Below are 26,644 nucleotides of genomic sequence, written 5' to 3'. Positions count from 1 at the left end.
TTCTTCCATAATTGTAAAAAAGGTGATCGAAATTTCCACTTGTTTTTTAAACAAATTGAAACAAATGTGCATAAATGTGATAATAGTGTCTTTTCAGTAACAACCCAGAGAAGCTGTTTTGCATACATGTTTTTCAATCAACCAATGAATAGAGTGATTAATTTGGGGTTATCACGAATTAAGTACAGAAAAAGTCAATTAGTAATGTTAAGTTATTTCTCGATTCTAGCTCAATCCAATATTTAATATGCCATTTTAATATGATAGAAAACTGGAGAAGACAAACTTTGTAAATTTTAAGTTCAGTTTATTCTTATGAAATTGTTTACAACAATTTCTAATAAGTTTCGTACTTGTGCAATATCAAAAGAATTTTCAAAGAAACTGTTGGCGTGTCATGTTATTCAATTGACCCATGAATAGATTGACTCCACTTTTGTTATCACGAATAAAGAACATAAAAGGCCGATCGGCTATAAATTCGATGAGTGGTCTTTGGGGCGCAGAAGCCATCGTTCGCATGGGTCCAACCACAGTTGCCGCTGACGCTATAGTGCCTTTTTCAAATACTTCAATTACAGCTTTTTGTATTGATTTTGTTATGTATAATGGTCGAGGCTCCTCAATAATTCTTGGAAATTCAGCATTCATTTCGAATGGTCGAGTCATTCCCATTCTTGGTAAAATGTTGTGTAGTTCATGCTTATCTTCCAGTTTGAATTTCGGTATTGTTAAAGTATCCAAATTCGTCATACTCATAGACTCCATCAAACTGGAAAGCTCAGTTGAGTCCAAATTATCAATCACCTTTTTTAAATTGTTGTCCTCAGTTGGAAGGATCAATATCATGCTAATATTTCCAACATATGGAAGCTCGACAATCTGTTTGTGGAAAAGGCATGGAAATGTTTAAAAACTGTTAATATCTTATTTATAATTTTATTTATAAGGCTCAAGCACATTTCTTACCTTTAATTGTTTATCAAGTCGGTCAACATAGTTGAAGTCTTGGAATTTGAGGGTCATCATCTTGGTCTTGATTTTCGTTCCATCTGAATTGTTGAATATATCATCTCTTGTACGATGTTGAGGGAAAGGCTCCAACCATTTTCCTTCGAAATAGATTGTGTTCACTAGAAACAGAACATCAACTGGACTTGGAGGCTCATCGAGAATAGAAGTGATCTTATTTTTTGTATTTTTAGAAACCCACAAATTCACTTTTTCTACTATTTTTTGGCCCTCTTTGTAATCCTCATTAAAAGCGTCAGCGAAATAATTGGTCTTAAGACTTTGGACATAAGCTTCCTGAAATTTGTAATCTTTATTGGCCATAAGTAAATTACCAAACTTAAGAATGGGTTCTTGGCTCGATCTAGAAGTTGCAGGTATCCGATAGCTACCAAAATCCGTTAGAGAAAAACCTGGTCTAGAATCTCGAATGGATTCTTGTCTCGGTCTATAAGTAGCAGGTTTCCGATAGTTTTCAATAAGCTGTAAAGAAAACAGGCCAAAAATCAATGAAAAAATCACTGGAGTGAGATTTTTATGTTAAATAGCAAACGAAAAAATCTGTTATTCATTACCTGTTTGATTAATCCAGAAATATCTTCCGATTGGCCATTTATTTTATCCAAGTTGAAAACCTTTTTGATCTGTTGCTCTGTTTCACCAGCGGCTCCATCCAATGCCATACAATAGGCAATGATAACACTTAACGGCGATAAAATTACATTTGTTGAATCACATTGCGAACTAGAATTTTGTTTCAAGAAATTCAAACCGAAATCAATACTAGACTGACTTAATTTAGACATGGTTAAATAAAAGATCAAGTTTGCAACTAAAGATGAGATTTATTTGCGAGTATGAAGGGTGTAAGAGAATAAAGGTATAAAGCAAAATATTCTATTAAATATTTCAAATTCCTAATTTTGACTAACAAATTGTAAGTTCAAAGAGTAATAGCAAGACAAAGAGAGAGAGAGAGGGCACGGCAATGAGAGCTATATGGATAAAAGAGATAAGAAGTTAAAAGGAGCAGGAAAAGACAAAGAGTAATAATGAACATTGCGAGCTACCTCTTTTTATACCCTTTCCTAAAGTTTAACTTCGTATTTTGATTTTTGGAGTGCTGACATCTATGTGAACTATTAATGAACTAATAAAATTAATTTAACAGTTAGTCCACTCTAATGACTCTCCCTGAAGTGAAGGGTAGAAAGGCTAAAGAAGATCAAAATAAACTGAATTGTCAAACCTCCGATAATTTCACTCTCTCAAAATGTCACAGAGTTATGTTAACAAATTATTTGTAGAGACATGAAAACTGAGTCCATTTGTTGATACAAAAAGTTTCCCTGATCGTTAGTTTTTCGAGGAAATAGATTTTAAGTTGAAACTTACAATTACTGTTAGATCGCTTTTTGTATAATTATGGAAGCAGTTTAATGAAACTCACTTTACTGATGCATCTTCTGATGACAAATGTATTATTTGTAATATTCATTTTGAGAAATGCAATTTTTCTTTTCCTGTAAAACAAATCAGTTCGATTTTCATGCAAAGCAGCCGCATTCTGTATCCGTACGAGTCAGATCATCGATTGAATACTTTTAAAAGTTTAACAACAGTTCTCTTGATTTTGCCCATTGTCCTTAAAACTTTGAACATCAATATTCATTATTATTATAATATCATTATTATATGAATATTATACTTTTTTCATTACATTTACAAGCTTAACCAGAAAATTGGTTTACAGCATTTCTCGGTGAGTTTCATCGAGTTTTCACTACCTTTAGTCGCGTTTTCATTGGATTTAGTCAAACCGGTAGAGGACCAGTTTACTAAAGTTTTTTTGTTATTAGCTTCAGTCTGTTGTCTTAAGCTTTAGTCAAGTTTTCAAAGGATTTAGTCAAAGACCTTTTTCTTATTGGATGGTCAGTTAAGAAAAATAAAACACTAGAAAAACAGTAGCAATTCTCGAAGCTCAGTAAGTTTGACTCTTTAAATATTTTCCCATGAAGCTAACCGAAGTATTTCATGTTTCTTAATTGACCATCCAATAAGAAAAAGGTCTTTGACTAAATCCTTTGAAAACTTGACGAAACTCGCCGAGAAATTATGTATTTAGATGAGTTTGGTTTGTTGAATAAGTTTTTGCTCGTTCATTTACAACCAAATGCGCTAATGGAGAATTGAATTGAATTATTAATCAGTAAAGAGTTAAATTGGTGAAATAATAATGATTGTATGTGATTCGATTCTCGAAATATTGAGCCTCAAAGTTTTAAGGCCAATTGCCAAAATCAAGAAAACTGCTTTTAAATTGATGTAAGTTTACAATTCAATGTGAAGCTACAGTTTTTACATTTTTCAAACAAATGAGAAACAAATAATAAGTTTCAGCTCTCTAACTCGCCCGGTCACAGAATGCGATTGGTTTATCGGACAGAAAATTTAAAGTGTAAGTACAGAAAAAGTCAATCAGCAATGTTAAGTTATTTCTCAATAATTCTAGCTCAATGCAATATGTCATTTTAATACATATGATAGAAAACTGGAGAAGGAAAACTTTGTAAATTTTATGTTGCGTTTATTCTTATAAAATTATATACAAAAATTTCCAATAAATTTCGCACTTGTGCGATATCGAAATATATTTTCACAGAGACTGTTGGTGAGTCATGTTACTCAATTGACCCATGAATAGATTGACTCCACTTTCGTTATCACGAATAAAGAACATAAAAGGTCGATCAGCTATAAATGTGATGATTTTTTTGAGTGAAGGAAGAGTGAAACTTTTTAGCTTGAATCCAACTACAGTTGCCGATGACGCTGTGGTACCTTTTTCAAACACTTCAATTACAGCCTTTTGAATAGATTGGGAAATGAAGATTGGTAAAGATCCTTCAATAATTTTTGGAAACTCAGAATTCATATGGAATGGAAAAGTCATTCCCATGCTTGGTAAAATGTTGTGTAGTTCATGATCATCTTCCAGTTTGAATTTCGGTATCGTTAAAGTATCCAAACGCGTCTTTTTCATAGACTCCATCAAACTGGAAAGCTCAGTTGAGTCCAAATTATCAATCACCTTTTTTAAATTGTTGTCCTCAGTTGGAAGGATCAATATCATGCTAATATTTCCAACATATGGAATCTCGACAATCTGTTTATCATATTAGAAACTGTTAATATCTTATTTATAATTTTGTTTTACGATATTCACATTACCTTCAATTTTTTATCAAGTCGGTCAACATAGTTGAAGCTTTTCCCTGAAAAGGTCATCATCTTAGTCTTGACTGTCGTTCCATCTGAATTGTTGAATATTTTATCATCTGTACGATCTTGAGAGAAAGGTTTCAACCATTTTCCTTCAAAATAGATTGTGTTCAAAAGCAACAGAATAGCATTTGGATCTGGAGACTCATTGAGAATCGTTGAAATTTTATTTCTTGTAGCTTCAGAAACCCAAGAGTTGACTTTTTCCAGAATATTTTGGCCATCATTAAAATCCTCATTGAATGCATTGGCAGAATAGTTAGTTTGCAAATTTTGAACATAAGCTTCCTGAAACTTGTAATCTTTATTGGTCATAAGTAAATTACCGAACTCTAGAATGCATTTTTGTTCAGATCCATCAGTTGCAGATATCCGATAGCTTTCAATAACCTGTGGAGGGACAAGTGAATAAATTAAATGAATGCAAAAAGTTGCAAGTTATTTGAGTTAGATTTTAAATTAAATAGCAAACAATGGATCCAGTTATTTATTACCTGTTTGATTATTTCAGAAATATCTTGACTATCAATTGTATCCAAGTTGAGAACCTCTTTGATCTGTTGCTCTGTTTCACCAGCAGCTCCATCCAATGCCATACAGTAGGCAATAATAACACTTAAAGGTGATAAAAGTACATTTTTTGAGTCACATTGAGAACTAATTTGTTTTAAGAAATTCAAACCAAAATCAATACTAGGCTTACTTAGCTGGGACATGATTAAACCGAATGATCAAGTTTGCAATTAAAAATGAGATTCATTTGCGAGAATGAAGGGTGTTTATGATTTATAAGCTATAAATCAAAATATTCCATTAAATTATCTAATCACTATTTCATGAATTTTGAATGCAGGTTAATACCAAATTTTGACAACTAGCGAACCAGAAACACCCTTTAAAAGCAATATTTTTGTCTACTAATCAAATTATCTACATAACCTGATGTATTTGATTGAATGATAATATTATGACCATTTTAGGAAGAAATGAATAATAAAAATCTCTAAATACTTCCTAATTATTACATGACTCCAATGAAACTGTCTACCAATCATAGCAAATTGGTCAAATTCAGAATAGGTTAACTTTACCAAAATTAAACTTTCGTGGTTGATGATAACGTTTGTCCAAGAGTTAAGTAATGGTAATAACTTGCAATTGATTTTAGTACAATTAAACTTTAGAGTTGGTATAGTTGGTAACTAACATAAATAAGAGTTTAAATTACATAAACATAGATTTAAAGGAAATGAACTTGTTACTTTGAATCAATTAAAACAGTAACTTTGAAAACAAAATATGTACAATGAACTTTGATGTTAACTTGTTATCGATTCAAATTTCCATCCTTTAGCTGCTCAAATAGGTTTAGGTTTCATTTAAAATCATCATTTTAACGGTTGAATGTTGCCTGTAAGTCTAGTCTAGCTGTCGCAATTCAATTTTGAAAAATTAGTCAAAAACATTAGGAGTCATACTTTAATCATTAGTAATGAGCCTTCATTTCCAAGAATTTTATTGTTTCATTTAAATGGCTCCATAAGACTTATCAGCAAACAAATGATTCAAATTTCAAGCAGAAACAATTATCCAAAACTTTGTGTACATTTAGCTACTATTTTCACTTGTTCATTGATTTCTGCTTTCATAATTGCCTTCAAAGTTCCAAAGGTTAAATCATAAAACGTTGGGTTGGAGTTTGATTGCATGATCAGGAATTTTCAGTAAAACCAGGGTTGACACCGCCGTAACGTCGCTAAGGTAAAAGCAAGAGACGGAAGTGTCGTTAGGGTGGTGTGAACCCTGGTTTTTATATACTACTTTCATATAATTTAATCAATTTAATCGAGAAGAGTGTCTAGAAAGTTGCCAGAAAATTTAAAATATATTTTCCATCCAACGGTTCCTGTAGATTTAACTACGAGAATTACAGAAATCTCGTTCGTTCTTTTACATTTCAAAATTTTGTGGTCATTATTTTTATTTATCCTCATTAATGAATACAAAATTTGCGTGCTCAACCAATAAAGTTGAAATTTCCGAAGCACTTTTAAACTTTTCGAGAAAACCCAATGTGAATGAGACATCAGTCGAAACCAATGATATGAAGACGATTAAAGAAATGATTGAAAATTTTGAAAATAATCAAACAATGAAATTGAACAAAATACTCTTTATTTAACCAATGAGATTTGTTGATTTTAATATCAAACATGTAATCCTCAGGCAGAAAGTATAAACAAAAGATACATGTAATTTGATTGATTAATAAAAAATTGCAATAACTCCCAACTGCTTGCAAGACTTGATCAATGGTAAATAGTAATAAAATATGTTATGGACAAAGATTAAGACACAGATTAATGACTAAAATACCAATAAAAGTAATCAAATAAGTGAGATAATTTATCTAAATAGAGTATCTTGTGAAAAAGCTCCGGAGACTCTGAATTCATTTGGAGTAATCAATGCAAACATCCGCTGAGGTAAAGGTTTAGATGTGATTGAAGGCCTTGGACATGTACTTCGAAGTATATACTCTTTAGCAATTGGTTTAGGAAGAGCCGATTTATCATAAGCCTGTGAATATCTTTCCCCAACTGTGGTCTTTTCCTCATACAAGGCTTGAGAAGATTCAGTAAATAAAGTAATCATTAATCGACCCAAATAACCCTTGGATCCACCAGAAATTTCCATTTCTTTTTCTTGGATAAGACCCAAAATGAAAGGATTTAACGTATTCCAATTGGGTGTTTCTTCGGAGGCATCGTAGAAATTATGAGCAACCGTAAACAATCGTTTCAATGATTCAGCTTTGATTATACGAGTCTCCAGATTTGCCAAAATATTTAAACATTTGTCAAAATCTTCAGTTGAACAGTAGCCGGTTAAATCGTTAATGTTGAAACCAAATGTAGCCTCTGAATAGCCAATAGTCTGTAGACGTTTACACAATTGACTTGTTGCACAGTGAATTAGACAAGGAGCTAAATATTTGACTAAACCGGCTAAAGTTAATGATTCAAATGAATGCAAGATTTTTTCAGCTTCCTTGGTATAATCAAATAAAAGCTTCTGACGAACAACAGCAACTGGTTTAGCTGATTCCCAAACCTCTCGCCACATATTTCCAGGAGTTTGCATACGAGCCGACAATTGTCCTTTGCTTTCTCCACCTTCATCCGATTCTGTAATGAAATCTCTTGGTGAATGCCAACGAACAAAATCTTCCAACACTGCGCCAGGATTGGCTGCTTTAAAGGCTTCCATGTCAGATATTAATTGAGCTGATTGCATTCGAGCTCTTAAAGCTGCTCCTTCACTTGATGTGCCCAGTTGAGCCAAGATTTCAACTTGTTCAACCATCATGTCCTCAGTCATGGGAGCAGGATCTTGAGTGATTGGGACAAATAATGGCTCATCACTGTTAACCAAAGTTAGATCATTTAATTGATGAGATCGCCCCTCAAAAGTAGTCACTTGTTTTCCTGTAGATACAAAAAATTATTGTTAATATTGATATATAAACTATAATTATATGCAAATAAAAATAGTATTATAATCAGTGGAAATAAATTTTACCTTCAAACTCATTTTCATCTTCCACTGCATCGAAAAATTCATCTTCTGAATCTTTTTCTTCTCCATCATTATCATCACCAGTTCTCTTAATATTCTTTTTTCCCGTATCAAGTGCAGCTTTGATGGCTTCTCGTTTCCTCTTTTGTTGGATACAACAATTTAACATCTATGTATGAAAAAATGAAAATGAGATGAAAACAAAAATAAAACATAAAATCAACAACAGGTTAGAAAATGAAAGTTAAATTGAGTTATCACGAAGTACACATAAACATAACAATTTGCATGATTAGAGTCATTTTCAGGCTCAATCAAAACCATATAAAATGGTTTGCAATTTAACAAATAGATATACTGAACTCTAGGGCTAAATAATTGTACAAAATTTTATTTCCATTTCAAGACAGCAATCAATTCAAATAAGAAATATAATATAAGCAGACATTGTTATTCTAATTGATCAATATCACAATAGGTAGGCACAAGTTTGCCAATTGAATAAAACATACCTTACAAGTCTTTCAACAAGTCAAAATAACTAAGCAAGCCTAAGCTATTAACTAACACATAATTATTTGATTAAGAGCTCAAAACGCTAAAAAAATAGTGAGGCTGAAACTCCGTTGAAAACATCAACAAGCCGTAGATAATTAAAGACATACCTGAAGTTTTTGGTTCAAAAGACATGTTCCAAGATTGGGCGAGTCAGGCTCTAGACTGAAATTCAAATATCACAAAATTAATAAAATATTTAATAAAAGTCATAACCATTAACGGTAACAAATAAATCAACTCAAACAGTAAACTCTTTACTTTCAACTCACTTGTCAGACGCATTTTGAGGGGAGGAATAATAATTTACATTGAAATTGCAATACTTCTGCTAATCTAAAAGGCGATGTTTATGCATTTCTGTGGTTTCTAATCATCGTTTATTTGCAAATTGTGTTGAATTAAATTGAGGTCAACTAGTGATACTTAAACCCAAAATTTGAGTGAGTCTATGAAGGCTCAGCAAAATTACCAACAGCTTATTAACTAGATATTGAGATTGAAAGGTAAAATTATTTCTAGCTGTTGGTTTATTTTCATTTTAAACTTTTGTTCCTCTAATTGCCTTTTGTCAATTGAATGTGAAAAAAGTTTAAACTCACAGACACAGATGATAATTGATTGTTAAGAGCCTCTCATTATATGTTAAATTACAAGTTAAGTTCATCATCAGGTAGGGAAAAGGTATGTTGATGAGCGTTAAAATCCTTGAGATGGGTAACTTGAAATAAACTAGTGTTACCTCAAAAGTGATGACCTCGTAAAGTTTGAACATGAAAGTGAAATCGATCTTAAAAAATATAAAAATATAATAATAATGGTAATAGTGAGAGTTAAGTAGATCCTACATAATGAAGGTTAACAATTGGTTTTGTTTGTCTTGAAAGAGGCAGATATAATTGTGCTAACATGGTGGTGGTTATCAGGATGGTTACTTTGTTGCACTCATTCATTGGTCACCATTGAATTATAAATACCAACAACACATCTTGTTCAATGTTGATTACCTTGAGACTGGATAGTCTATCGTTAAAATGCAATTGCAATGGTACGTGAAAACAAAGCGAAAAAATGTGAAACATAATTATTATGTGCGTTAAGAGAGTTATCGGATTATCACCATTGAACAAGATATTTAACAAAAGACGTAATTTTAATTGAACTATTTTGTGTCAGTCAAATTTTAAATGGATATCAATCAATACAAATTGTCATTTTGAACTGTGAAATTCAAGTAAACAAAATACAAACAAAAGTAAAAAGTGAATCTCAATCAAAATTCTTACCTTTAAGCGGACACATACAAGAAATTATATCGTTTGTTGAACAATTGTCCCTCCAATAACCAAATTCAATAGTCATTATTGGTAATTCAGTGATTTATGCAAAACATATCTATAATAACACAAATGTACCAATACAAAGCCAACTTTGGATCACGTAATGGTAAGAAACTCATCTTTTTAAGGTTTACCGTTTATTTAAAACACTAATTTAACCAAAATCTATTACCAACGTTCAATATAATGTCATTAAGATCAAAAACTAGATTTAAAACAAAACAAAGGTTGAAATTTGAAAAGATTACGGAAAATCTCAAACAAAAACAAAAGGATTAAGTGAAAATAAATGTAAACCCAATCAAGAGATGGCGCATAAATCGCTTAACCAGACTTTGGTTTTTTTGTGAAAATGAAAATGAAAACAAAACCAGAAAAAGTAATTGGTAAATTAAGATAAATTATTAAGGTGTAATTATTTCAATTGTAATTATTTTTATTTGCCGATAATGCAGTTTAAATGTAATTTCCCAACAAAATGTTTTCATCTTGTTTGATTAAGTAATTTAAATTAAAGTGTTCACTGTGGTTAACATGAAATCTTACATTAGGATCGGGATGTAACATAACTCGTTGAGACTGTTATTGCTTTAAACAGCAATGAATCAAGTAATAATTCACATAATTGTGAATAGTTTAATTGTTTTTTACATTCATTAATTGATTATTAATGACTCAACTTGAAAATTTGAAAGGGAAAGTTAATGTAATCACATTTAAACAGCAAAATGTGAAACAAGTTACGAGTTGAGTTGAAAAACTGAATACCAAAATTATCATTTCTTGTTTCAAATCATTTTTCACTTTTCACTGTTAATTGTTTAAACCATGATAATCATAGTAATCACAACTGATTCATGAAATATATTAAACTCAATCCTTTCTCTGTACATTAATAATTCAAATTTCATAATAAAGTCATTGATACTTTGGCTGTGACTGAAAAATCACGAAATTTTCTCAGAGTTCATGATTGAATAATAATCCTTGTTATCATTTGTTAACATTGAGATTAACATAATTAACCATATTTAACATTCAATTTGGGTTTGAAAAGGTTTGTAAACTGTCAGCAAACCGACTTGTCAACCCGAAAGTGATTAAATTGGTTCATTAAAGCATACTAATGATGTGATAAATCAGTTTCATCTTCAATCCTTCATGATCTGACAGATCATGAAATGATCTTTGGACAAACAATTCAACAGATTATGTTAATTGTTACAAAATATTTACATTGATTAACCTTAACCATTAGAAGCAAATGAACCAGAAATAAGCTTTTCAATATCAAAGGCTTGAAATGACCAGAAAAGACCAGAAATGATAAATATATTAATGATTGGGAATTAAAATGGTTAAACCCTTTCAACTTACAATCAAATTTGCCATTCAAATGTTCAATAACCTTGATTAACATGAAATACTATAGATTAATTGAGATATTAATGATTAAAAGTTACATTATAACCACTAATAAGACATAAATCATACGATTCCCAGTATGAAGTATTTGAATCAAGTTTACCAGAAAATAGTAAATGGAAAAATGTAAACTTCAAAATATTGAATAACAATTTAATTAGGAAAAGTAACAGCCAATTAAATGGTGACAATCAATTGTTGCAAGTGATTGTTGATTAAAACTGTTAAATTGATTGTTGATAAACATTTGCAAGTTAAATTGGTGAAAGTGAATGAAGTAACTTGAAATAATATTATTAGTTGATGGAAGCTCAGACAACATGCTGATACTTTGTTGCTACTTTATTTGATTTCATGTTGATTGATTGATTGCTATTATTAACAATCAGTCAATTGTTAATCATCTGAATGAACCTGAACTTAAACTTCCGCTTCCATAAAACTGGTAAAATCAACAATTGTAACTTTAATAATTTAAAGGTTAAACCATCAAACCTGATGACAAGTAAAAGGTAATGTTAATCAGTCAATTAGGTAAACAATTCAATGGTTCAAATAAATAATTTATATCAATGGTAACAAAATCAACAATTTAAATCAACTATTCAACGTTTCATCCATTTTGACTTTCTCATTGTTTTGTATTGTTGAACTTGTTGATGGTTTATGTTGTGACAATTAACACGCAAAATTGTAATGTAAATGGTGTTTTGAAGATGTTACAATTAAATTGATGACAAGGTTGACCTCAATTGTTAACAAATTAATGTCCAATTTCCTTAGACGATTGCAATTTCATCTAAAATAGATTGTAACATTTAAAGTTAACCATAATTATAAGTGACACTTTAAATAACTGTGATTAATTTGTACATTAAAATGTCCACTAATCAAATAATTGTAATTTATTCTCTTCTTTTGTTTGCTCCAAATTAGATTTAAAAATGGATTGTAAATGATTTGTTGTCACCAGAGTTGACCATTGAAATGAACAAGCTACTGTTGACATTTGGGTTAACACTTTACCTAAACTGTTTACCAATGGATTGTGTTAAATTGTCTGGTAAAATAAAGCGACAATCAAATGAAGCTGGAAATAATTTTGATTGGAAAAAGTATGGATTCTCAAGTAATCAGGTTAAATTGGTGACAATTGCTAAAGCACTTGAAATTGGTGAGACAACAATCAATGTTAAATGGAGGTTGCAGTTGGCTGATTATTCAAATGGGAGTAAAGATGGTCAACCCAAAGGGAAACATTATTTACCCACAGAATGGACTTTAAGAGTTCGTCAATTTGCAACTCTTTATGTTAAACTGCGTTTCATTTCTCAATTAATTGATACTCAAGAGTTGATTTCAACTGGATTTAAGGATATTAATTTTCTGGTAACTTCATTAAATGAAGGAACAGCTTATGAATTGTGTTTACAGTCCAAAGAGTTTGCTGTTATTGATCAAATGGATAATATTTTGAAGAGAATCACAATTTCATCGCAATCGGATTCAATTGATTCTAAAATGGTTTGTAAAGAGATTGTTACACTTAAAGGTAAATGTCAACAATTAACTGCCGGTAAAATTGCAACTGTAACAGTTGTCTCATCAGCATCGACAATTATCATTGTTGCCATTGTGGGTTGCTGTTGGTGTCCAAGTTCAAAGAGAGGATCGAGTAAGGTTGAAGATGGTGATGATAATGGTCATGAAGATGATCAAGATGACCAGAGTGAGGAAAGGTGTGAAAGGATAAGTTGGTTCAAGTGGTTTAAGTCTAATAAATTAGCAAATGATTCTTCGTTAAACAACAATCAAATCAATGGTTTAGTTTATCCTGAAGGTAAAGTGAAGAAATGGTTAACTTATTGGAAAGGATCAAAGACAAGAGAATCAAGATTAATTTGGTTTTCAAAGAAAAACTCAAAAGTTGATTTAATGGTTAAATCGACCATTTATCGACCTAAAAGTTGGCCTCAAGATGAATGGACAATCAAAGGACTAACTGATCCAATTGACGAATAAATTGTAACTCAAATTGTAAAGTGTACTTTAAATGTACAAATGTATTTAAAATTAACACTTCATTGATTCATTTTCAGACAAAATTTGATACTCATTTAAATTGAAACGCTAATCAAAACGCTAAAGTTAACCAGTTTTTTGATGAAAATTGATGTTAATTTGAGGAATTGAATTGTTTGAATTAAGTTTGAAATCTTTTGACTTTGAAACCCTTTTTAAGGTTGCTAATTAGCTCATCCATTAATCCATATTAGACAGCCATTTGAACAATTTAATGAAATGCAAAATTAAATCTAATTTGCCCTTGATCAAAATTCAATCTAAACGTGAGTCTAAGAATAGGTTAAACAGTTAAATAGGTGTAAGTTTCATGTATTTTCATGATTTGTTGATGAAATGTTTTCTGTAACCAGGAATGAAGGAAATGGTTAAAGTGATCTTAATCAAATTAATCACCAGATTGATGATAGATTGTTAATGTGAAGAAACAAATGGTCAACAGTAAAACCAACAAAGTAAAGGAGAGCAAAAACGTGTTGAAAGTTAATCAAATGTTTGGGTTAGAAGTTATTCAATAGATAATTAACATGATCGTGGTTTGTTGATTTATCAAGACAAAAATCCGGAAATATAGTTGAGACTTTTTCAAGGCTATTGGGTGGTTTATTTCAGGACTGAACTCAGGAATAGAGTTGAGAAAATAGATTAACCTGAAACTGGTAAAGTTGAAGACAAAACTAAACATTGAAAGTTTAAAGTTGAACTTTTGTCTAAACGATTGCTGAGGTAAACTGGTGAGCATTTGAGTCAAACAATCACACCTAGCATATGTGATGACCAGAGGACAATTAAATTGGGCAATAAATAACAATTAACAACAATGTGAAGAACCAATGAACCGATGGAGGAAACGTTGTTGCAATTATTTTTGGCACAAGTTCATCACAACACCAGAAACCATTGTAATCATGGTTAACAGATGGAAATCAGATCATTGATAATATGGATGAAGAGCAAAATGAAGTGAAAAATGTCAATTGATATTGGATGGTAAAGCATGGCCAAGAATGGAGTAAAAAAGTGAACCTTTAAATTTAAGGATTGTTTAACATGACAGCCAGTTTATCATGAGTTTCCTGATGATTATCATTTCAAATGATGATTATCCGTTATCCGGTTCATTGTTCATCTTTACACGGAAATTTTTAGCGATAAAACGGTAAAAATGAGATGAAAAAGGCACATCTTTGTCCATTTTTTTCGCCTCCTGGCTTTTGATTGTCACTTTTTTTTGTTTCCAAGTTTTTAGTCTTGATTAGTTGACTCATTGTTAATCTTGTTTCAACAGGTAACAACTGATTGATGATGCTCTTTGGAGCAAATAATTTTACTTTTAAGAAGAGAGTTTGCTTAAAGGTAGACAAAAGTGAAAACAATGACATTGGTTTAAATGTTGACAGTCTGTTAGGCAGGTAAATATCAACATTTGGACTTTACCGATGGGATCAAGATTGATGGATTAAATCTGTTGCTTTAAAGTGTATTAACAATTTAAACGCTTCATATTTAAGGTTATTTTTATGAAACATTTTAATATGAATTGATAGGCAAAGGATCAATTGAAGGCACTATTTCATTGGCATGTAAATGTAAGCATGTTAATGAAAGTAATTTTAGTATTGAAATGCATGTTAAAATGAATCAGATTAACATGTTATTGGTTGTTTGGATGGTAAAACTATCAAGCTATATTACATTTCCAAGGTTATCAATTGTTTCAAGTGTTGACCTGAATAATAATCAGTAGGCTTTAGAGTAACAATTTAATCTAATCCGATATGATTAAGTTAAAAATTGAAAGTCAAAGACATGCTGAGTTTTACAAAATTGAAAGTACCTTGAAAGGTAAGATGATTTTTTTGATAAAAGTGAAACAATAAAAAATGAAAATAACAGTCAAAATGGGTTTAAAAACAATAGACAAAAAATGAGACAAAACAAATCAAAGGATAAAGACAGAAACTGCCTAAAAAATAGAATTTCCTCAAAGTCTCGTTTTTGATGTAAAATTTCATGCCAATTCCAAAAATTGATTCCATTTTTCGATATGATGTATAGTTTTCGAGTTATCAGGTCAAAAATGTTAAAATGTTGAAAATGGCCTGAACCAGTTTTGAGTGACAAAGTATTTTGAACATTTTGTACATAATCAACTGCCCTCTATTCAAAAAATGTATCAGTATATTTCTATCATCGGGGCGTCTATGACTTTTTTGATAACGCTTGATATTTTTTTTTCAGTTTTCAGCCTTTTGATCTCTTAGATGATTTGAGTGACAAAGTATTTCGAATATTTATCATACATTGGACCAGTCTCTACCCAAAAAATGTATCGGTATATTTCTATCGTCGGGGCGTCTATGACTTTTTTGATAACGCAAGTCACTTGTTGCGGTTTTTAGTCATTTGGCCACTTAGGTCATTTTAGTGACAAAGGATTTCGTATGTTTACTATACATTGGACCATTTTCTCTCCAAAAAATCTATCAGTGTATCTGTATCATCGGGAGGTATATACTATTTTCAAGATAGCAAAAATTCAAAAAATAATAGTTTTCTTGAAAAACAGCGTTTACGCCCCGATGATATCAATATCCTGATACATTTTTTGGATAGAAGATGTTCCAATGTATGATAGATGTTCAAAATACTTTGTCACTCAAAGCATCTTATGGGCCAAAAGGCTGAAAACCGCAAAAAATATCAAGGGTTATCAAAAAAGTCATAGACGCCCCGATGATAGAAATATACTGATACATTTTTTGAATAGAAGGCAGTTGATTATGTACAAAATGTTCAAAATACTTTGTCACTCAAAGCATCTAAGGGGCCAAGAGGCTAAAACCCGAAACAGATATCAAGGGTTATCAAAAAATTAATAGACGCCCCGATGTTAGGAGTATGACGATACATTTTTTGGATAGAAGATTGTCGAATGTATGATAGATGCTCAAAATACTTTGTCACTCAAAGCATCTTAGGGGCAAAAAGGCTGAAAACCGCAAAAAATACTAAGGGTTATCAAAAAAGTCATAGACGCCCCGATGATAGAAATATGACGATATATTTTTTGGATAGCGGACAGTCAATAATGTACTAAATATTGAAAATACTTTGTCACTCAAAACTGGTCCAGTTCATTTTCAGCATATTGACATTATTGACATTCTTTACCTGATAACTCAGAAACTATACATTATTTTGAAAAATCGAATCGATTTTTGGAATTAACATGGCATTTTACATCTTATACTAGACTTTGAAAAAATTCTATTTCTAGGCACTTTTCCCTATTCTTTTTGTCCTCATCCTTGTATACCAATTTGGTTTAACATATGATTTAACAGTTGAGGTAGTCAACTTAATGAGCATTTGAAAATTGTAAACAATTTTTCAAATCCAATGATAATTGTTGGTCAATTATTGTAATTGGGATGAGAATAGCAAAGGAAGGATTGATTCAAGATCATGTTTAAAAAATATTGGTTGAATCTTTTTTTCAGTTCAGGGATAGAAAGTGAAAGGTGATAGTTTAGATAATTGTAAAGGTAAAATGAACAAAGCGTCAATAATTTGTCCGACGATAATAATGATTAGTGGTCTCGTAACTGACCACTCCTCAAGATAATTAAAAAGGAAGAAAGAGGAAGACGAAGATTGTAAAAGGTAAGAAAAGGTGGAAAAACAGTGAAACTAAACCAAGGGAAATGGTTAAGGTTAACAGGCACAACAACATCGTAGCAAACAAAGATTAGCAAGTTAACGAGAGGAACCACGAAAATTATATTACAATTTAGCAAGCAATATCCATTTAAGCCAAAAGCAGATGAAAGTTGCCTCCAAAGATAAAGTAAAAGCGTTAATTTGGATTGCTCTTAAAAGTACAAGTTACTTTTATTGAACCACCAAGTATAATGTAATCAAAATGTAGTCAAGTAAAGCCAACGTATTCTTAGTGGCTTGTAAATGCCCAAACCAAACCAAAAAAAAGTTACACAGATAAAACATAAAAAAAAGGTTGAAAAGTCCAAGAAAATAAAGGTAAATTCAGAGGTGTTTTCTCATAAAAAAGAGTAAGAATTAGAAAGGGAATAAAAAAAGTGAAAGAAGCGTTGGATTTGAACAATAATGATGATCCTTTATAAGGGTTGAGAGATAAAATGTTTTAAGATATTCTCATAGTTATCCATTGATTCTTTGATCACATTCCAGAGACATTTTAACTGGTCAGGTATTCGGTGTTTATGGTATAAATGGCAATTGATTGTTCACAAATAATGGGAGCAAAAATGTACATTAAAACACGCACATAAACGTTATGAAAAACATGCATAATCACGACCCGAAGAAAAAACAACAATGGCGACATGGAAAGAAAAGGAGGGAAAAACGTTTCTTTTCAAATGTATTGTTACATTATACATTTTTAGACTCTGAGTCTAGGCCTTATTTAATTTTATATTTCTTAACATTGGTTAAGATTGGCTTTTTTTCAACCTCTTATGACTGTTAAGGTGGAAAGTTATTCACATATTCAACATAATATTGTGAGAAAAGGCAGAGAAAAAAATTGCAAAGGAAAAAATGACGCCGAAAGAAACCTGTTTACCAAAAGAGAGGAAAGATCCGAGTGAGTAATAAGACGGTTGTTGAGAGAGAGAAGAAGAGAAGGTAAGAGGAAGACAAGGGAAAGATTTACCTTTCATTTTCTTCTCAGTTGATCTTTAGCCGTAGTTCCAGCTATATCTCAACCTTTTTTTTGCTTGAGATAAAAATTTGTTGATGTTGGATAGCTTTTTTTGTTAACTTGATGACTCGCAGGACATCAACAGCTAAACTCAAGTTCAACTCTTTATTCACACCAAACTTTCAACTTTAACACTCTTGGATCATCATTCATCTTAACTGTTCACCTATTTATTTTATTTACTATTTACATCAGTTATATTTAACTTTGTTCAACAATTTTTCTCTATTTCTTTGGTGTTTCGTGTTTTTTTTTGTCTGTTATGACTTTGTCTTGTTGGATTACTTTTCAATACCTGCTGTTTTTATATGTGAATAGTTAACACCGATATTGTCATCTTTAAACTCGTCTTCTATTGATTCATTGAAAATGCTGCCATCATATTTAACTCAAATCTACCTCATAGTTGTCATAATTTCAACGGTCATCGTTTCAAATTCAATCGCACAGTGTCCGTGGTCTAATGCTAATTATACCGATCTTCATTCTGATTGTGTTTGTAGTTATTCAAATGTTGGAAAGTTATCAATCCAGTGTAGTCCAGTTAATTTTACCCGTTTACTGGAGGCTCTTCATTTGACAATCAATAAATCAACTCCAATTGATGTTTTGTACATCAACAATGCAACAATCGGTACTTTAACCAAAGCTACCTTCACTGGACTAGACATTGCCAATCTTCACATATCGAGAAGTCGATTGACCACAATTGAACCCGATGCCTTTTCAGGCCTTGAAGATAAACTGGTTAAATTGAGTTTACCGGATAACTTGCTATCAGAGGTACCAATTAAATCTTTATCATCACTGTTGGCCTTGCGAACACTGGATTTATCAGTTAACAATATAACATCGTTATCGGCCTCAGCATTTGCCTCCAATCAATTGGCAACTTTAAAATTGGCTGACAATCGTTTGGTATCAATTGACGAGTACGCATTTCAAGGATTGGAACCACACTTGAAACATTTAAACCTCAAAGGAACCAGTTTAACCGTTATTCCTAATGCTATTGCTAACCTGACCGCTTTAGCTTTCCTTGATTTAGCTCAAAATCGTCTAGAATCACTTGGACCCAAGCAATTTGAAAATCTTCAAACACTAACAGCTTTAAGCTTGGAACGTAATAAGATAACTTCAATTGATGAGGAAGCCTTTTTAGGAGTTAATGATTCGCTAAGTTCACTCAGTTTACTTAACAATCTGATAAAAAGTTTTCCTTCTCAAGCCATTTCATCTCTCACCGAGCTCAGAGTAAGTTTTTTTATCCTCATCTCCTGATACGGTCAAACAATCCGTTTGTCCGTTCTTCACACACACAAAAATAACCAATTCAGGTTCAACCTACGAAATCATTTTCATACCTTTTTCCTCCCTCAACAATTCTTAATGTCTTTTACCTCAAACTAGAATCAAAAAATGTTGCTCAAAAAGAGACTAAACTGAGGTTGAAATGAAAATGAAAGTGTTTTCTGGAGTAGATGATAAACTTATCATCACAATAAATCAACCATCATCATCATCATCATCATAATGATTATAATTTTTCAATAACTGTAGTTATCCCTTTTGTTTGTCCACTTGTTTTCAATCATCTTTAATCATGTTAACATCCACTTTTTTTCACACAAAATCATAGTTTCTCAACAACAATCACAATACAATCAGTTCAGGTTAACACTAATAACACTTTAACCATTGATAATAAATAATAAAACTTGGTTTCTTGTGATTCAATTTTTAGCTCAACCAAAGGTTACCTTTAACCCTGAGAAATTTCATTCATAGTTCAATAATGTTGCAGACGGATAACAATAAAAAGAATCACAAAAACCTTCAAAAGTCCATTATTTTTGGTAAACACTTGAAGCAAGGTCAAAGGTTTTTCCCTTAACCTTTCAAGCTTCTCATCTTACCTAACTTGTTTTGTTGACAGGTATGACACAAAGTTTACAGTCAGGTAAAGGTCAAGACACTATTGACCATTGACTTATCATTAAACAAGTTCAACAGTTGAAAGTGAAAAGAAAACATTTGTTTACCTTTCATCTTTTACCTCATCATTTATCAACATCAATATCGATAGCAAATCCAAGCGTAAATCAATCAGTTTCTAGTTTTCTTGTTTTCTCAACATTTTCATGTTTAGTAGTATAAAAATACGATGTTCTTACCAGACAATCAGTCAACTTGAATCTTGTTATTTACCTTGATTGATAAACATTAAATTATAAGGGTTTACCTTAATATTGATTATTAATTCAACAATTTTACTTTCCAATGTAATTTTGGAAATAAAACAATTTAATTTCCTCGTTCCTTATCATTTTTAGTGTCAAATCAATCACAATTGAAAGTGTTAGTCTATTAGCTTTGAAAATGTTTACCATTGCCAGTGAAAACAAAAATAACTTGAAAAGCATACATGGGATCAGGTAAAAAAAGCATTTGGAAAGCAGTTCATTGAACAATGACAAATGATACAATTGTATTTATACATGAATGAACAACAATTGGAATTAATCTGAAACTTGTAAAATTGACGTAAAAACAATCGTAAATGCATGTCCATTAACCATGATTAAGTTTAGGTGTGAGCTAATTGAGTGGCATTTTGTGTGTGTTTTTTTATTAGTTATCAGTTGATGCATTATGAATGTAAATGATATTATTGGATGGAAAGAGAATCACATAAATTAAAATAAATTGGGTGTTGGTAATTATACAGTTTTATTCATCACTCATATGAATAATCAGCTGTATAAGGAAACCCAGTAATCACAGTTTCAAATTAGCTCACCGGCATTTGTAGGAAGATCATTTTTTCACTGTTACTCTTGCTTTTTGTTTTTGCTTATGATAATGAATACAAAAGTCAAAATTGTAGTTCCTGACGCTGGGTTAGGTAAAACATCATCATTCATGATGGTTCATGATTGAGAAAAGTAAAATATTGAAATTTTTGCAGAAGATTATTTTCAAAACATTGGTTTAACATTAAAAGGTTAACCTTTATGAGCAATCAAAGAAACTGAATTGAAAAATCAGATTGGTTAAAAGGTAAAGTTGAATGTTTACCAGATTCGTGCAAAAATAGATTCAACATTAGTCCAGAATTTAATTAAAATTGTTGTTGAGAGGGAGAAAGTGTATGAAAGGAAAGATGATGAAGACGATCAAGATGATGAAGATGGTTAGATTTACAGATGAAGATGAAAAGTCAAGGTTTTTCAAGGTTTAAAGTTTAACACGAACCTTTTTTGCGCTCAAAAAAAGGTAATTAAAGTGAGGCCAACATTGCTATTTGTTTTCTTGAATCCCTTCTTTTTTCACCATTGCAAATGAGAAAGTTGAATTTCTTTGCAATTTCAATTTCAACCTCAATTGTAATGATAATTGTAATTGTAAACTTGCAACATAATAAAGTTAAAAGAGACAGAAACTGGTATTGCAATGATTTCTTGAAAAGTTAACAAAAAATACTGACAATTCAACCTTTTGCTTAGCCTTTTTTTGGGTTCCTCTTGTATGTTTTGTTGATCTCTCTTCTAATTTCGTCTTTTTTCTTCATTTCTATCTCATTGTTATCATCATTGTCATAGGTTTTGGACCTTGGATTCAACATAATTGAATCTATTCCGGAAGATGGTTTCCACAAAAACACGCTTTTAACGCTTCTTGCACTTGATGGCAATCCAATGTCAACATTGCCTTTTCAACCCTTTAAACATCTTAACTCAACCTTGCGTGGACTCAGTCTTGGAGGTAAGCTTTTGATATTGCATTCAATCTAATTGTTAAAATTGAAAGTGTAGAAAGTTATTTCATTATTAACCTAATTGATGGTAATTGTGTTAAGCCAGATGAACAATTACTTGATTCCTCGTTTTCAAATGATTTCAATCTAATTGATGCACTTCGCTAACATAAGCTTATTGACTTTATTTACATTTTATATCTGATAAAAGGTAATTTATATCATTAGTTAATTTTAGCCATCGTTAATCGTGATTATTCAGCTATTAAATCTGATTTAACATCTAAATCTTTTGTTGTTTAGTTAAATTGAATTCAATGGGAATTGTTATTTTTGTTTTGTTTTCACGTTAAAACATCAAAGGAAAGGTTTTTGTTGAAATTACTTTTCCAAGGCAAATAAACTTGTGAAACAATCAATGGTAATAAATGTAAGGTAAAAAATGATAATAACGATACTAATAACAGTTAGTAGCTATAAAAAAATGATATAATAATCAAAGTTAATAGTTTTAATAACAGAGAAGGAGAAAGTTTCCAGCCTCAGGGTTTAGTTTCCTATGATAGGTAGAGACAACTGAAATGTTATTCAACTTTGATTAGGTCAATAAACAAAGATGAATTAGCAAATGATAAATAACAACAATTATCATTTGATTTAATGAGATGAAGAGAAGAGTAAAGAATTATTGGCTTGATTAACATACAATTTGATCACTTCAAGATTGCCATTCAATATTGTCAAATAATGAAACCATTAAGTGTACCGATAATTTTTAGGGAATCAATTTTGTCCAATTATTTTCATTATTTTATCAATTCAAATTTTGACCATTTTAAATCCAAATTTTAACCCATTTTTGTTGACCATTTTACAGGCAAAAGTTTAGTTTGTGATTGTCGACTTCGTTGGATTTTGCAATGGATTCGCAGTTATGATCTTCAAGTTACATCTAGGGAGCGACATCCACAATTTTGCGGTGAACCTGGTAAATTAAGGAATCGTAATTTCCTTCAATTGACTGATTCAGATTTAAATTGTGTAAATGAACCGACTGAGCTTCCTTCAGTCTCATCTTCCACTTCAGAAGTGTCAACAGTGAATGTACCATCATCTTCATCTTCACCATCATCGCCATCATCATCAACCATAACCACTACAACTACAACCTCAAGTGGTAATATCCTTACATCAACACCTTTGGCTCATATAAATTCAGGCTTATCTAAATCATCTCGACGTTTACCTGCAGATTGGCCTGATAATGAAAATGATGAAAATGGTGGTAATTATTTACCTTCAGGAGTAGATTTAAACACTCCGATAAACAGCAACAGTTTGTTAACTCTATCAAGTGCCTCATCACAGACAACATCAATTGCATCCAATTCACTTTCAGTGAAACCTTTATCATCTTCACATTTACATCCAAATGAAACGGAAACACCGGACATTAAACTTTTGGCCGCATACCGAAGAGAATCATCTATAATCCTTGAATGGGACACTTTATTGGAAGATGGTTATTCCAGTGGTTTTCAAATTCTTTACCGCTTTTTTGGTTCAAAAGAGTACAAGAAAGGAGCCAAATTGGGTAAAACGGCTCGTCGCTATGTTTTACCTCATGTACCTTCTGGTGAATGTATAATTGTTTGCATTGTTCCCGTTGAAATGTATCGATCCCAGGGAATCCATGATATTCCATCAACTCTGTGCCAAGAGATTCGCCGTGATCGAACCAAAATGGCTGATCTAGACAAACTAGTGATTGGTGCCACTGCAGCTATTTGTGCCTTTGTTGTACTCGCAGTCATCCTTTTTACCTGCTGCTATGGTAAAGACAAGAAAAAATCTTTACCTTCCCTTCCACCTCCACTTGCTGGACCCATGAAACCCGATAATGAATGGGAAACTGTCTCCATGTATTCAGCTCGTTCAATCCCTCGGGCTCGCATGTACCATCTCGATGGTTCATCAGCTGTGCATCATCATCCATTGAATGGTTCACTCCATAATATACCACTTCATGATGACAATAGATCACACATTTCAAACTATTCATTGGTTCCAAATGGTTATTCAATGAATGGTGCCCATAAAGGCAACGGAGGTGCTCCTCGACCAACCGCTGACGGACAATCTCACCGATCATATTCAACATCGTCTGCTGTTGGACGCTTTGGCAATGCCACTTTACCTCATACAGATTTATCTAAATCATCATTAGCTGTCCATCCAGGAACCACTGCGGTCGCCTATCACAATGGGACTGGTGGTGATGCTAGAGGTAATGGTAATGCCCATCATCATTTATCTTCGTCCAGTAAAAAGAAAAGTAAAAGCTGTAATCGACTTAATTCAACTTCTTCAATTCACTCTTTAACAGAATATGATTCTGATCAATGGGCAAATGGACCAATGATGGGAAAATTAGCAAATGGTCATCATGGTACCAATGGATGGAAAGATAATCAAGTTGATGTTTATGTTGGTAAAAATCAATTGCTGGCCAATCCTCTTAATGGCAAATATAGATGAACAATAAATCTTGAACGGCTCAAAAGGATTGACTTTTTTAAACAAATTTCTGTATACTTTATAAAATACTGTAACAAAATGGACAGTAATCACAATCAACCAAGAATCATCAAAATCACCATCATCAGTCTTTCATCAACTCATTTTCATCAATTTTTTGGTCTACAAGTTTGGTCAATGACATAGTAAACTTGCCGGTAACAAAATCCTCAAAGTCATGATCATCTTCAAGGTTCCAGGTCGACCTTCCTCATCCTCTGTCATTTGTCATCTTTCCTCTCCTTTCAATCAACATCAATCATAACTCATTTGATTGTAATCCATTGATTGTATACTTTTGTTCATCAAAAGGTATACAAAAGAAACGCAAAATATACTTACAAAGATCATTTCCAACAATCGTAATTATTTAAAATTGTTTTCATTATTCAATGTCACTCTCGTAATTAATCAAAGGATGCAATTTAACTAAACCTTGTATAAAATACAAAACAAACAAAAATGTAATCATTGAACAAATTAAGATGAAGAAAATTCAACAATTAAAACAATTTAGATAATATTTTGTTGCAAATTTTGTTCAATTGTATTTCATTGAATTGGCATCATTTTCAAAATACGATTGAAACAAAAGTAAACTTGTAAATTGAAGATTTTTTTGTAACCACAAAAAAAGACAACAAATGTATTAAACTTGATTTTTATTATCAATAACAATAATTTAAATAATAAAATATGTACATCATTATCATTCTTTGTTGAATAATTATAGATTTACCTTGGCGAGTTTCAGTTTTTTCATGGAAAGTTGATTCAAGTGATAATTTTTTCCTCATCACATTAATGGAAACATTGACCTTAAAGATGAAGATAAGATGGTTAAATCCATAGTCATGATAATGGAATGAATATTGAATAGAATATTGAAGAGAATATTGAAAAAAGAATAAAATATTTCAGGGAAGAAACGATAATCTGAGAAATCTAATTGAAAAATATTGACATGCATTTAACCCTTTATACTTGCAAATGCATTTCAAGCTTTATCTGATTTACAAACCCATCAGTTGAAATAACAACATTTAAGTCAACAATGAACAAAACTTGTTGAAAATTTTGATGAAAGTCCATTGATTTTTTGTTCATTTCTCAATAAATAATGAATACCTTTTGTTAAATACATTGAAATGTTGATTATCATGATAAACATGAATTAAATTGTTAACTGAGCGAAACATACTTTTATCAAAAAACAGATTGTTAAACAGTCAAAAGAAAAGGTTGTTCATTTAAAATTTGTATTACGATTGTGATATTTTCTGGCTTCTTTATTGTTCGCGTTAAATGATTATATTTAAATCAACGGCTGCAAGTGATGATCAAACGTGACTAATCAACAGTTAATTCAATTGTAATTGAAGGTTAATTTAATAAGCCTTTCAAGCTAAACATTGAGAAACAAAAGGATTCATGATCAACTTGTTAATGAGTGTCTTTAAACAACATTAATGCTTGTGATAATATTGGCTAATTGAATATGCTTTTAATTTTTCATGAAATATCAATTGCAAGGATTGGAGATAACACTGATTAGATGAACTTTGTCATCCATGGAACTGGCTGTAAAAACTGGACAAGATGAAGACTGGTTCTCACAAAAAACGAACCGAAAATGTCATTGGACCAAATTATTTCTGAGATGCTTCTGTGTTATTCAATGAATTTTTCAGGTTTTTTTAGTTCGAGTAAATCATGCATATCGATGGTGGAGAAGAAGTTCAGAAAAAAAATAATGAAAGTTGTGTCAAAAGGTGACCAGAAGAAGCTGGCCATTGTGAAACTAAATCAACTTAAAATTGAAACTCAATGTTGAATCTGTTGGTTAAGTTGAAGGAATGAAAATGAGGAATTATGTTTATGAATTTGACTGTTTATCAATCATTTTCAATGTAATATTTGCGGTCATTTTCCTTCTAAATGATTCTGTTTCATGATGAAAATAGATTAGGACCGGATGTAGAGGTCAACCTTGATTACGATTTTTTGGTTAACACAAAATATGATGGAAAAAAGCTGTTGATTCTGAACAAAATTTTGCCTTTTTTTCATTTTATTTCCATCTTTACGTTAACATGTTTTAAGACCGGTTTCATGAAAAATGATGAGAGTGATGATGATGATGGTAAAGGAGAGCTTATCATCATTAAGAAGCAAAAAGGAGCCAAATAAATGAGATGAAGCTCTGAATTTGAAACGATAATCAGATTGATAGTGAAATCAGTTTAATCTCAATTTGTTTTCCATTTAACCAGTTTATGTTTAACTTTC

General features: G+C 31.4%; 4 protein-coding genes across 7 annotated transcripts in view; 2 read left to right on the top strand and 2 right to left on the bottom strand.

Annotated features, from left to right (window-relative positions):
• Nucleotides 1-300: 300 nt before the first annotated feature.
• Nucleotides 301-5,054, bottom strand: LOC107363374 (uncharacterized). Its single transcript, XM_089268498.1, has 6 exons — nt 4,788-5,054; nt 4,243-4,683; nt 3,670-4,177; nt 1,587-1,855; nt 970-1,494; nt 301-882 (listed from the first exon to the last, which is right to left on the bottom strand). The coding sequence occupies exons 1-6, from the start codon at nt 5,007-5,009 to the stop codon at nt 376-378; spliced, it is 2,472 nt and encodes an 823-aa protein (XP_089124624.1). The 5' UTR covers nt 5,010-5,054; the 3' UTR covers nt 301-375.
• A 1,397-nt stretch (nt 5,055-6,451) lies between these two features.
• The window catches only part of Rab3GAP1 (RAB3 GTPase activating protein subunit 1), a 34,449-nt gene continuing 14,256 nt past the window's right edge, over nt 6,452-26,644 (bottom strand). The window contains exons 7-9 of the mRNA XM_015930856.3: nt 8,538-8,592; nt 7,876-8,041; nt 6,452-7,781 (exon numbers count right to left, since the gene is read on the bottom strand). Of these exons, the coding sequence (XP_015786342.1) occupies nt 6,700-7,781; nt 7,876-8,041; nt 8,538-8,592 (1,303 nt within the window). The 3' untranslated portion in view covers nt 6,452-6,699. The remainder of the gene's footprint in view (nt 7,782-7,875; nt 8,042-8,537; nt 8,593-26,644) is intronic.
• Nucleotides 8,782-13,297, top strand: LOC107363612 (uncharacterized). 2 transcript variants are annotated; one of them, XM_015930861.3, is made up of 2 exons: nt 8,782-9,873; nt 12,129-13,297. In XM_015930861.3, exon 2 carries the CDS (start codon nt 12,180-12,182, stop codon nt 13,212-13,214), a length of 1,035 nt encoding a protein of 344 aa, XP_015786347.2. In that variant the 5' UTR covers nt 8,782-9,873; nt 12,129-12,179; the 3' UTR covers nt 13,215-13,297. The 2 variants fall into 2 exon arrangements, with proteins under 2 accessions (XP_015786347.2, XP_089123986.1); XM_089267860.1 differs by lacking the exon at nt 8,782-9,873 and adding an exon at nt 11,579-11,704.
• Nucleotides 17,734-25,033, top strand: haf (leucine-rich repeat and fibronectin type-III domain-containing protein hattifattener). 3 transcript variants are annotated; one of them, XM_015930860.3, is made up of 4 exons: nt 17,816-19,275; nt 21,624-21,786; nt 22,656-24,065; nt 24,165-25,033. In XM_015930860.3, exons 1-4 carry the CDS (start codon nt 18,391-18,393, stop codon nt 24,314-24,316), a joined length of 2,610 nt encoding a protein of 869 aa, XP_015786346.1. In that variant the 5' UTR covers nt 17,816-18,390; the 3' UTR covers nt 24,317-25,033. The 3 variants fall into 3 exon arrangements, with proteins under 3 accessions (XP_015786344.1, XP_015786346.1, XP_015786345.1); XM_015930859.3 differs by having other exon boundaries at nt 18,241-19,275; nt 22,656-24,071; XM_015930858.3 differs by having other exon boundaries at nt 17,734-19,275; nt 22,656-25,033.

The sequence above is a fragment of the Tetranychus urticae genome, chromosome 2 (assembly GCF_039701765.1).
Source record: "Tetranychus urticae isolate SD_2017Ah chromosome 2, NJAU_TeUrti_SD_1.0, whole genome shotgun sequence".
NCBI classification, from domain to species: domain Eukaryota; kingdom Metazoa; phylum Arthropoda; class Arachnida; order Trombidiformes; family Tetranychidae; genus Tetranychus; species Tetranychus urticae.
The sequence above is the reverse complement of the archived record's forward strand: the minus strand, read 5'-3'. Positions and strand labels throughout refer to the sequence as shown.

Bases quoted from the DNA above. Each gene is read 5' to 3' on its own strand.
- haf (XM_015930858.3), top strand. From the start codon at position 18,391: ATGCTGCCATCATATTTAACTCAAATCTACCTCATAGTTGTCATAATT. The intron at 19,276-21,623 runs GTAAGTTTTTTT...TCATTGTCATAG, and splicing joins CATCTCTCACCGAGCTCAGA to GTTTTGGACCTTGGATTCAA. The intron at 21,787-22,655 runs GTAAGCTTTTGA...ACCATTTTACAG, and splicing joins GCGTGGACTCAGTCTTGGAG to GCAAAAGTTTAGTTTGTGAT.
- LOC107363374 (XM_089268498.1), bottom strand. From the start codon at position 5,009: ATGTCCCAGCTAAGTAAGCCTAGTATTGATTTTGGTTTGAATTTCTTA. The intron at 4,178-4,242 runs GTAATGTGAATA...TATGATAAACAG, and splicing joins GACTTGATAAAAAATTGAAG to ATTGTCGAGATTCCATATGT. The intron at 1,495-1,586 runs GTAATGAATAAC...TTTTCTTTACAG, and splicing joins TTTCTGGATTAATCAAACAG to CTTATTGAAAACTATCGGAA.
- LOC107363612 (XM_015930861.3), top strand. From the start codon at position 12,180: ATGAACAAGCTACTGTTGACATTTGGGTTAACACTTTACCTAAACTGT.